At 31.9% G+C, this 12,898-nt stretch overlaps 1 protein-coding gene across 3 annotated transcripts; it reads right to left on the bottom strand.

The window, feature by feature from the left end:
• Positions 1–571: 571 nt before the first annotated feature.
• On the bottom strand, positions 572–11,218 carry LOC145562454 (OVARIAN TUMOR DOMAIN-containing deubiquitinating enzyme 12-like). Of its 3 annotated transcripts, none has more exons than XM_081622744.1 (10): positions 11,005–11,215; positions 9,754–9,932; positions 8,535–8,608; positions 8,268–8,322; positions 8,113–8,187; positions 7,574–7,647; positions 7,415–7,463; positions 4,691–4,775; positions 1,001–1,057; positions 572–913 (listed from the first exon to the last, which is right to left on the bottom strand). In XM_081622744.1, the coding sequence occupies exons 2-10, from the start codon at positions 9,913–9,915 to the stop codon at positions 867–869; spliced, it is 678 nt and encodes a 225-aa protein (XP_081478870.1). In that variant the 5' UTR covers positions 9,916–9,932; positions 11,005–11,215; the 3' UTR covers positions 572–866. The 3 variants fall into 3 exon arrangements, with proteins under 3 accessions (XP_081478870.1, XP_081478869.1, XP_081478871.1); XM_081622743.1 differs by having other exon boundaries at positions 9,754–10,014; positions 11,005–11,214; XM_081622745.1 differs by lacking the exons at positions 572–913; positions 1,001–1,057; positions 4,691–4,775 and adding an exon at positions 4,809–5,589 and having other exon boundaries at positions 9,754–10,014; positions 11,005–11,218.
• Positions 11,219–12,898: the final 1,680 nt, after the last annotated feature.

The following is a 12,898-nucleotide window of genomic DNA, read 5'->3' as shown; positions in this document are numbered from 1 at the left end:
AAACTTGGCAGATTTGTTTACTAAGGCGCTCCCAACAGCCACATTCAAAAGGTTAGCTTACGGCATTGGATTGCGTCGTCTTAGAGATCTCAAGTGATGTAGTCATGAGGGGGAGTTAATGCGCGCTGCACTCTTTTTTCCTTAACCATGGTTTTTCCCTCTGGGTTTTCCTGGTAAGGTTTTTAACGAGGCAGCATCTTATGCGCATTATAGTGTATTATTTTGTACGGGTTATGTTAGTTATTGTTTTATGTAATATATAGTCATCCAAGGGGGAGTGTTATGAATACTCTAGAGTTGGGTATTTGATCTTATCCGTTGATGGAACTCTAGATATTATTCATGTATATATATATCCCGTACAGTATGGAAAAATATACACAACGTAAAAATATATTTCTCTATCTCTCTATATTTCTCTATAATTCTCTTCTATATTTAACAATTATTATTATTATTATTATTATTATTATTATTATTATTATTATTATTATTATTATTATTATCATCGTTGTAATAAGAGCTTAAAAGAATGAAATTTGGCTTTATATCATTAGCAATATCTTAGACATAAACTGAACTTAACTTAACTTAACTTAAAATAAACGTATGAGAACAAGCCCTTAGTTACAAAACAAAAAGTAACAAATGCTAAATAAGTTATATAAACATATGTTAATGCAATTTCACAATCTTGCATATCCCAATCGATCAAAAATAAGGTTGTTTAAGAGAACAAATGAAAGAATAAGAGAATCCTAATGCTTAATAACTCAAATATGTTTTCTTATATTAGTGTACATGAAGTATAAGCAATGTACAAAAGAGTTAATTCTAATCAATAGACTTTGATCATAACCAGGGATCTAAAACAACCAATGCTTCTTCCTTGGCTTGGGTGGCACAGGAGCGGCTGTAAAAAAAGACAAACCTAAACTTGATTAAATGCATACAATAATAAAGTTAATGTAAATATACACCAGTTTCACAAAGAACAAACCTCTGAGTTCGTATAGTGAATTATAATGAACCTCTGACCAAAAACTCAACCAAGCATCTGTATCATAGAAAAGACAATCATCATTAAATATCAATATTTCATATGAAACCCTTAAACATCATAATGATAATTTCAAAGAAGAAAATTAAAATGTTAGAAAAATATAACGCATTGAAGATATATAATAATAATTTTTCAAAAAGTTAATATGGTACATTAAAAAAACAAAATATCATATTCTTTCTACAGCCAGTTGGAGCCCAAGCACCTTGCAGCTTAGTTGCAGGAAGAGGGAAGAGCAAGGTAATCCTACCTAAAAAGTGCCCTATTTAGAGTTGATCTCATCACCTAAGAAATCGTACATGTTATACCACTAGTCCGCTAGATCAAACCAAGCTTGGTTTAGATGTTAGAATACATAAAATACTGGAGATATGTATTAAGAAGAAATAAACTCGATATGAGCAATAAATGAAGCATATACAAATGACTAGAGAAAAATACTACCTCCGTTAATTATTATGTGCAACTTTGAAATATTTTATTTCTCGCAAATAATTTGTAATTATTTGTAATTTTGTTTTTCTAAGTTTAACCATAATAACTATTTCATCGTGAAAAAAAAAATAATAAAAAATATTGATTCAAGGTCAAACATCCATAGTCAGAAATTTTCAGTTTGTTTTTCTTTTGTTTAAAATTTTCCATGACCTAATTGTGTAAAATAAAGCTAAAAATATGCTAAATTCTCTCTATTTTTTTTTTTTTTTTGAGAAAAAGAAATATTCTTTGTTCAAATAAATCATAACCATTTCCCTACCCCGCACCACATCCACGTCCACCCCCACTAACCCGAATTGGAAGAACTCATCATTCTAATTAATTACGCCAAACGATTCTTGTTCAACATCTTTTCAGCAATTGAATCAGGCCAATTTAAGGGAAATGACGTATGTAATAATACTGTGATGGAATCAGTTTGAGGGAGTTATGAATCAGTTCGAGTTATGAATCAGTTCGATTTCAAGTGGGTAGTGCAATTTTCCACCATGTTGGTGGTATTGTTCTGCCACCATAATTCAAATTGATTTTTATACTCAATTAATACATACACTTACAAAACTTATATTTTTTTTTTCATCACAACTACACTCCCCTTGTTGATGATGATTTTTTTTTTTTTTTTTTGGGATGCCTATCCGGTTCACCGGAGCTACATCCGGATGCAACCTAGGTATCAACAGGAGTTGATGGGTGGTGGTTCCGTCATCACCGCCCATCAACCTAGCCGTCATCACCGCCCACCCAAATCACTCTACACCAACCCTAAAAAATCCCCACCCACTCCCACCCGAAAGCGCACCCTACCCGAAACCACCCAACCCCACTCGGAATGAACCCCACACCCACCACGTACAACACACATCACCCTCCAAAACAAAGATACCTATCACGAAAACAACCAAAAAAAAACCTAACCATCTTCATAAACACCCTGGTCATAAACAACCCCCAAACACTCAAAATACATCCCTTAACGCCCTAAAAACAACCTTAACGCTCTAAAAACAACCAAACAACTAGATTATGAAAAACTTCTTAAAAAAAATAAAACAAATAAAATAATAAGAGAGAGAGAGAGAGAGAGAGAGAGAGAGAAGGGATGGCAGCGGCGACAGGCAACATTGGGAGAAGGGCGACAATTGGAGAGGGTAACGACAGCAACCGGTGAAGAGGCCGGTGGCTATAGTAGTAGAGGTAGGCTGAAGGAGTTTAAAGTGTTGATGGTTGTAGGAGGGGTAGTGGTGGTTGTAAAAGTGATTCCCTTTCTTGATGTAAAATAATCAACTATACAAAAATATAGAATTAACTTTCCATTCTCCGTGTTCCCCTTCTTAATCTCATTCCTTTTACCCTTCACCAACCAAACGCCACTCTAGTTCTTTTATAGGCGTATTTATATTCTATATGTCATCAAAGGATTTCAACTCACACAAAACTTGATCCATACTGAAAGTAACACTAAATTTGTTAGGAAAAAGAATGGTTAATTCATCTAATCATTAATAATCAGTACGGGGGAAAATTTATATGCGCTCATTAGTCATTAAACACTCTTCATGCATGTTGAGACATGTGCTTGACCATTAGTACCTTTGTATGTCTATTATTGTAAAAACTAATATTATGAAAATATACATTATAAGTTTATAACTATTCCAACAATATATTATACAATAACATTATTTATATATTTACATATACCGCTGGCAGAGCTAGCAAGGGACAAGGGACTAAAAAAAATGAAATAGAGCAGCGTCAAAGTCCTACACTCCCACTAGTAGACTTGGGGACTTGTGGACGCGGGATCAATCCCTGTTGCAACCCATTTTAGTTTCTTTTTTTTGTTTATTGAATTTTTTTTCATTTTTTTGCCTTAATAATTACACCATATATTTATTTGGATAATTATAATTGTAGTTTTGCATGAACAATACCCCAAATTACAATTATAATAGGTAATTATAAATCGTGCATTTAATTGGCTACATTATTTAATGTTCGAATTCTTCAAAAATTCTAAACACATAAGCATACATTAATGGAGGAAGAATTGGCACAGGATGTTGGATTTTTTTTTTTTTCTTTTTTTTTTTTTTTACTAAGTACTCTGTATTTTAGAAATTTTGTGTTCTAATACTTTAACTATTTAAGTGTATGTGTGTTCCAACATTTTTGTCAAACTAAACAATGTCTATTTGTCACCCTAGTTTAAATTCTTGACTCCGCCAGTGACATATACTATCTTCATGTATTAAGATTCAAGATGCACTTTTAATGACTCAAAGTTGTTTTAAAATAATAAAAAGGGGTATGCAAGGAGAAAAAAGAGATGATGGCCCATATCATTATTGGATGACGATGAGAATTTCAACCTCAATAGGTTGGGTGGGTGAGCAGTAAGGCATAGGGTTGGTGGTGCGGCAGTGGGGAGGGGCTGCAAAGTTCGGAGGATAGTTGTGGGGAAAGGTGCTCTGGAATGGTGTAGAGAGAGGGAGAGGAGGGAAAGAGCTTTTTGAATTGATTTTTGTTATTTAAAATTATACTAAAAACATTTTTCAAACAATTTTACGGAGTATATTTCTAAAGCCAAAAGGTCATTTGTGATAATTTCTTCTTTTCAAGTTTACCAAATATAAGAAAAAACATAAGGTTGCCAATCAGAATTTCCGGACATTTAAATATTGGTGCATTTAGTCATTTTACATCCACAGCTCACATCAATCATTACTTATAATAATGAAACTATATTGTGTCAAAAAAAAAAAAATGAAACTATATTAAAAAAAATTTCTACTTCAAATTAATCTTAAGAAAATATATAAGATTCAGCCTTCCCAAAAAAAAAATGTACAAGGTTACATCATGGAGAAGATAATACCTCAAAATTACCAAAAAAATTTCCTTTAATTTTTCAACAATTGCTTTATGTTGAGAGCTAACTTTAATTTTAAACTTTTTAAGCATCTTTAGTGAAACCTTTGATGTTGAATCATACGAAGTGCAAACCATCAATTTTAAAATATGAACATAAGCATGCGAATGGCTTCCTTCATCTCTTTCTTGTAGTTGTCATTATAGCAAATAATATATGAATATCAACAGAATGTATAAAGATATCATGGATACCTCGTTTAGGTGTCTGGTACTGGGGAACAATTTCAATAAAGCATGTGTCTCTGAAGGAAGTCAAGAGGCATATCTTCACAGCAAACTACACATAATGAAACCACCAAAATGCACATGAAAAACAAATTACATGATGGAATATAAACCAAAAGTACACAGTATAGTAGGCTTCTAGCAAAATACTAATATGATTAAAGGCTCTGCATTTGATGTTTTGGGTAGCTCCACCGTTCTTTCATTTCACTTCATCCTTCCACATATATTCAAAATAAAATTCTTGGTTCATAGGATAAATGTTTTGTTATGTAAGTATCTGCAAAAGTGACAAAATTGCCCTACGACTTATAACAAGTGTGCATTAAAGTCATATGCTTTTCAATTGAAGAAAATTAAATGATTTATTCTTCCTTTTGTACATATTGAACTGCAATGTTATTTTCTAAAAAAAAATAAAATCTCGAACTATAGGAACAAAAATGTCACATCTTATTATAAAATGATAATAATTGATGTTAATGGGGTAAGTGGGGTACATAAGATGAGGCATTAGGAGGTAAATAAAGATTAAAAAAAGGTGAGTGGAGTTAGTGGCCTAGTGGGGCCTGTGGGGGTAAGTGTGACCCATGAGGTGGGGCATTTAGGGTATAATGAGAAAAAATGTAAGCCATAAATGAAATGGAGGAAGTAATTTTTTCATATGTATAAATTTGTTGACGAAATATAACCCATGAAGCACAAAGTAATCGAAACAATTAGGAAATTATGATAAGGTTCGAATCCTGCCGCCTTTCTTGTGGATCATCCTGTGGTTACCGGAACATATGGAAAACCTCTCATGGTCTTTTCCACCCTAATGCCCATATCATTCCTAGGATACAGCAGTTTGTTACGTACGTTGCCTACAGCAATGACAGAGTTTTAAAGTCTTTAAACTCTGAGGAAATTAGTTTTTAAGGAGGTGAAAGATGTAAGGAACTTCAATAGTATATGAAATACAGCTGATAGGAATATTATTACAGATGGAGCAAATTCAAATACTTCCTAGAATAGATGGAGAAGAGCCTTCAGAAAGAAAAATGGGCAAATAAGTTAAGAATTTAATTTGAAGAAGGAAACAGCAGTAAAGGGATGGTGAATAATAAAATTTCCAAGTAGCATCTGGAATCACTAACTGGTTCAGAGTAAAGCTTAATTGTAGAGCATCTTTCATCAATAAAATATTCAAGATTAATTTTTCATATGCCTTTACATGAGTGAATTATTTCTAGAAGAACCAAAATATATATTTCCTCTATTTTTTAATACTTACAACACACACTTTTTCATGGTATTTAAGAAAAGTGGGCCTCATATGATTTAACACACTTAAACTTGGGATGAGAGATGAATATATATATATATATATATATATATATATATATATATATATATTTCATATGTGAGAACCCATCGTTTATGATAAGACTCTCGTGAGAACCCATCGTTTATGAGAGAACTCTTTCTTATGTGAGAACACTCTCTATATTCTAAATTTTTAGTCGTATGTTCTAAATATTAAATCAGGTGTTCTATATTTTTGCTCACATGCTCTAAATATTAAATGAGTTAAATCCAATGTCCTAAATTACAACTTCACATGTTCTAAATATTAAATTACTTGTTCTAGATTTTAACTTATGTGTTCTAAATTTTAAATTATGTATTCTAAGATTTTTAATAATATATTTTAGATTTTAAAACATATGTTCTAAATTATTACTCACATGTTCCAAACTTTTTAATCGCATCTTCTAAATTTTATTCATATGATCTAAATTATAAATCAAGGTTTTTTTAAAATTTTTACTCACATTCTAAATCTAAAAGCAGATTTTCTAAATTATTAATCACGTAGATGTTCTAAATTTTAAAGTAGTTCTCATATAGGTATGGGTTCTCACGTATGGACCTATTCTCACCGGATCCCTCCCCTATAACTTGATCTTATTATAATTTTTTTAACTTGATATCTAATATAGAGTGAAAGAAAGCCAATCTTAAACATATTGCTAGGAGTTTAAAGTTGATCTTCTTCACTTTGGGTAATGCCGTAATGCTTAAATAAACATGTTAATATCCAGAGAATGCACAAAGATGAGTGTATAATAACTATGGTAGTCTGGTCACCTAGCTGAGAATATTTTGCCTGTATGTTCTCTATTTTATAGCAGATTGCTCTGGTCATATTATTCTCATATCTGAAAGACATTAGTATTGTATTAGAGCTGATTGAATTACATTTTTTCAAGAAATATTCAATAGTGATTGCATGACTCTGGTAGCCTGTATCATGACTATTTGTGATTAAATTATAAATATAGAAAGGCCCCTTACTTTACCTATGCACAGGCCTTCAAGTCCTGCCTAAAATACAGGATTCAAGACTCTTATACGCTCAGCCACTCAGTGCATGTGTACATTGCCACAAAGAGCTGATCTGACAAAGGCAACTCATTGAACAGTGTCATTCATTCAAGAGTATGTCCTATAGGTTTTAGTTGGCCTAGATCCGCATTACAGCCATTAGACATGTTTATTTCTTACCTTTCATATCATTTTTGTTTCATAGAAGATGACATCTTAATTTATCCAGCATATACATGCCCATAAACAAGGAAATAACATTAAAGCAATTTTGCGACCCCATAAACAAGAAAATATAAGATGCATAGCCAAAATGCATACCTTATCAGCTGCTGCCTGAAGTGTAATATGGTCTCCCCATTCCCCATTTCTGCATATGCAAAAATTAGATGGCAAATAAGTACTAGAGCTTTGCAAAAAAATTGAATAAAAATGATCACTGAAAACGTAAGGCAATCATCGTAAACAAAAAGGGCATACTTTGCCATTTTCTTGTAATAGTGCTTGTATTTCATTGGAACATAATTTTCATAAAGAGACCTGTGCTCCTTTAGCTGTAAGAAAAAAAATGATAGCATACATTAAAATTTTGGAGCTAATGATAGAAAATTGGACTATAGCTGAAGAGTGCATAATTATCAATGGCACATCTTAAATTGTACCCCCCAAGCCAGAGGATGTGTTTGTTTGACTTCTCAAGGTGGTTTAGACTTTCATCCCAAAATTTACGTTGAAAACTGAAAGAAGAGACTTATAGAGCAAGTGTGGATCTCCCTTCTCAAGCCAATTGAAAATTTTAGGCATGTGTATTTTATAGAAAAAAGACATTTGAGAAATATGGGTCTCTTATCTTCTACTTTAGCACTCTTGTCACTAAACTCAAAACAAATATGAACCAGCACTTTATAGGTGGAAATTAATGAACTGCATTTCAAACTTTATCTCCTTCTCTTGTCTAGTTTATTCTCACCCCACTTCTTTTGAGAACAAAACTTTTAACGGTGATATGCGGAATTTACCTGTTTGACCACTTCTTTGCGCACAAGCTTATGATAGTCTGGAGACTTGAACATCTGCTCTGAGAGTGCACGAAACTGCAGTGAGACAAAGATTAGTAAGACTGCTATATCATGTTACAAACCTACATAGGCATATTATGTACAGTTCAATTCACCTGACAATTTCCATCACCGGAGACTTTGACTTCAAAGAGTCCATAAACTTGTAGTCTGAAAAGCAATGAAGCAGTTAAGGTACAAGAAGCCAATAGATAGCATAAACAGCTATACATGGCCAACAAATCAGAGGCCAAATTGTTATTTCTCACTCTTTACCATGTATTGAGAGATGTGAAAAGTGAAAACAGAGAAAATTGCAATCCTCAGACCTCTTAGAAAGTGAATGTTTAAATCCAACAACCCTACTTAAGCATGGGACAAACCTCTGGAGAAGCCGTTGGTGGTCCAAATTGGCATCATTCACGGTAGGGATAAAGGAATTTATTCTTGGGATAACCTAACAAAAAAAAAAAAGAAGGAATTTAATAAAAAAAATGAACTTCTGTAGTAAGACTAAAAAAGCAATAGTTTTACAATATTGTCATGATTCCATAGACTTTGGTCAACAGGGCAGCCAAGAATAGTTAATAAACTAAGAAAGTATTATGCAGCAAACTAAATGCTACAATTTAAACAGGGGATATCAGCAGTTAGAAGAAGTATCTCTACTTCCCTGCATCCCATTAACCATCTCTTCCTTTCACACATTATAATTATCATAGGTTATAAGAAAAGAAATACCCAATTGTTATTACATCTGAGCTATGGATCCTCACACTGCACCTAAAAAGTTATAGGTAGGAAAAAGTCAACCCCCACCACGCTTACGGGTAAACAAAACAACAATTTCTTCCCAATGACAAAGGCAAAAATAGTAGAGGAATAAACCTTGAGGCCTTATTTTTACTTGTAGAATTCACGTAATTAATACTTCATATTTTGTATACCTAATCAAAAAATTAGAACATACAGAATTTTCCTCGAAAAGATAAACTGATAAAAGGCAAAAAAAGATGAATGTAACACCATTTTTCAGCCAAAACTTTAAAGTGCTCCCTTCTTATTCAGATCCGCATACTATGACAAATGCTAACAAATTGGAGATTGTTTCAAAGAAGCAAGGGTACTATGAAGTATCAGTCAACATCACAACTGGGGAGTCGGGGACAGCATTAATGATATATCAAGTTATGAACACAATATCATTGAGCATGAGCATAAAAATTTATATCTATTTTTTAATAAACTTTTGACAATGACTTCTAGTTAAAATTCATCATACATATAGCTGCAGCTAAAATGAAAAACTTAGTACAAGTATTATTTGGTAAAAAAAAAACGTTGGTTAGGGCAGGGAAGAGAATTTAAGATATGGAAAATCTTATTGGGGGATCACTGGTATACCAGGAGACAAAAAAAAAAAAAAAAAAAAAAAAAAAAAAAAAAAAAAAAAAAAGGATACTACAAGCTAATACTTAAAATTTTTGTTGTAACAATAAAAATAACTTCATGGTTATTATTAAGGAGCACACCAAAATATAATTTCTAGCTTTCTCCATACGGCTTACAAGTATCGTGAAGGGAAAAAAATTGTAATCTTACAGGAATAGGAGCAAGGTTAGTGAGACGTCGAGCAACAGCACCGTCTAGTTGAGAGTATTCTTCAGTTAGCATAAGTGCTATCATCCTATCATCCTCTGTATCAGGCTGACTACTCCATGAAGTTGAGCTAGAACATTCACTGTGGATATCATTTGTCACCATTTGATGTATGATTTCTTCTATTATCAGCACAAATGAAGGGCAAAAACACAGCAAACAGAGGTAAGTTTGACAGAGGAGTGCAATACAGATTGTGGAGACCTGTAAAAGATGGAAATTATAGGATATATATCAGTATCCGTCGAGCAAACATATAATAAGCACAAGAGCTTGGAAAATTCTACAGAATCATGTTACAGAGGTTCAGAAAAGGCAAGTCAGCTAAATTTCTGATATAATCAACAACAGTGTTCTTATGATGAATTTCTGAACAGACAGCCTCGGAAAGTAACAAAAACAAACGAAGTCAACCATCAAAAACCTACTAAACAGGCGGATAGTTATGCAAAAACAAGCCATCCCTCCCACCAAACAGCCAACTACTGCAAAAGTAATCAAATGATATCTAAAATTACATTAATTAAGAAGGTGATCAGTCTGATTATGTCCATTATAGTCATAAAATAGAACGATCACTTCTCACAACACCATCAAAAGTACAACAGAATTTGAGGAAACCCCTTTTTTTTTTTTTTTTTTTTTTGGTTACATATCTCTAAATTGATTCGTCTATCTAGCTAAATTAATTGATAGCCCAATTATGTAATCATGTCTAAAAAAAACAAAGAATACAAAGTTTAGGCATGAAATAAGAATACAAAATGAATTACTTTTCCTCCAAATTCAACTCCTGTAAAGTAATTGATCATGAATTATCATATAAAAAAAGTCAAATGCAATGATTAACATTTTAGAATCCCCAAAAAATTAAAATAAAAAATAAAAAAAGTTCATAATTTTCCAACAATTTCAGCTTCAGTTTTTCCCATAAACAGCAAAATTAGTCAATTTGCTTAATTTAGACGCCATTTTATCTGATTTATACCACAATCAGCAATTAGTCAATTACCCAGCTCAAATTTTCATATTCTTCAATTAATTCCTCTAAAAACTTCTACAATCAAAATTTAAAATACCAAAAATTCAAATTGGGAACAAAGGTCACAATTTACATCAACTCAACAAGGAATAATTTGCAAAATCAACAATTAAAAAAAAAAAAAAAAGAAGAAGAAGAAGAAGAAGAATTACCTTAAAAGAATAATTATTTCTTTGATGATACAGAAAATAAAAAATTTAGCAAAAAACCCAGATCAAATTGAAATGACTCTTTTTTGTTGATCTTAGATAAAAAAAAAAAAAAAAAAAAATTGTCGGCTAAGAAAAATGGGATATTTTAATAGAAATGATATTTAAGCGTGTGAGTTTTTAAAAATAGTTATTGGTTGGTGGGGGTTTGAGCTGAAAATGGGAGGCTTTCTTCAATTTATTCCTAATTTTTTCACTTTAATTATTATTATTTTTTTTTTTAATTGAAAATGTAATTTGATTTTGCGCGTAAGACCGCGTTACACTCACTAACGTTGGGATTTTAGAGAGGAATGAATAAATAGCGTAGGAGGTGAGGCCGTGTGGGGGCTAGGGAGGACTTGCACGGCACAAATTGCACAAGTTTTTTTCAATTGAAACTAGTTTGTGTTCGGGCAATATCTAGATTGATGATAAAGTTTTAGAATAAACTTTTAACTTGAATGTTAATTAGGGTCATATAATCCCTTTTGATCATGCATGATTTTTAGACATATGATATTATATAATACGGAGTAGTATAATATGTATATTTTTGTTTGTAAATAGATATGTTATTATTGACTTGAAATTATTTTTATTGAGCTTAAATTATTTTATTGAAAGTAATTTACCAAACAATAATTATTTTTACTAATTATAACTTATTTTTACTAATTCTCCAATAATTTTTAAATAATTTAAATACAATATAAATGGATCTTATTCTAAAGAACTTTTTAAAACGAATTTTATGATGAAAATAGAACCAACTTATAGGATATTTATTAAAAGTTATGATTAATTTTGTATATATGAAATATTAGAAGTATATCGATAACAAAACTGTATACAGCATTTTTATCTTAAAAAATTTATCCAAAATTCGATTACTTAGCATCATATATGTCACAATAAAGCCTATTTGTCGTCTACGTGGCGCGACACTTGGTAAAAAACTGGACTACCCAATGTTGTTGTCTTGTAGCCTGAATGCGAGACTGGCCAAGCGATGCCCAGATGGTGTGATAAAAGTTTAGGACGAACTTTTCGAATTGAATGTGTAAATACAATCATATAATCCCTTTTAATAATGCGAGATATTTAGACATATTATACTGAAATTTTATTTTATTGTAAAAATTATTTGATATTATATAATGATTCAGTTCTAATAGTGGACAAATATGGCTACTACCACTGTACAAAACCAACACCACTGCTATGTACACTTATGGCAACACCGTGGTTAAGCTCGAACGTCCAGGATTCATCTACTTCATCAGTGGTAATGAAGATCATTGCAGTAAAGGACTATGATTGATCATCAATGTCATATATATCTCCACATGCACCTTCAGTGGCGCCTTCACCTGGTTCTCAACTTCAAGTTTCGACTCTTGTAGGGCTAGTTACTACTTCTTTGTTCTTTGTTTGATATATTGCACCATAAGGAAATTAAATGTAGGGCGAAAAATATTTATCCTTGTAGCATTGCTAGTATTCTAGAATTGCTATTGTGTAGCTTAATATGAACCTATGGTATGTTTTAGGGTTTATATTGTTAATTAATTAAACACATTCAAATGTTTTATTGTTAGTTTTGCATTTGGTGCTCTCTTGAAATCTTTGTTAGTTTTGCATTTGGTGCTCTCTTGAAATCTTTGTTTTATAAGGTTTTACTCCCACCGTCCCCTTTTGTTTGTCACTTTTGTAATTTTGGATGTCCCTAAATGTTTGTCACATTTCATATTTTCATAATTATTAAGATATTATGAAAAGTACATAGAGGAATGAAAGAATAGAGGGAAGGGAGAGAGAATGTAGAGAGAATAATGTAGAATATTATAAAATTGTC

This window comes from Chenopodium album, chromosome 10 (assembly GCF_948465745.1).
Source record: "Chenopodium album chromosome 10, dcCheAlbu1.1, whole genome shotgun sequence".
Lineage (NCBI taxonomy): Eukaryota > Viridiplantae > Streptophyta > Magnoliopsida > Caryophyllales > Amaranthaceae > Chenopodium > Chenopodium album.
Note: the sequence above shows the minus strand (reverse complement) of the source record. Positions and strands in the feature narration are given on the sequence as shown.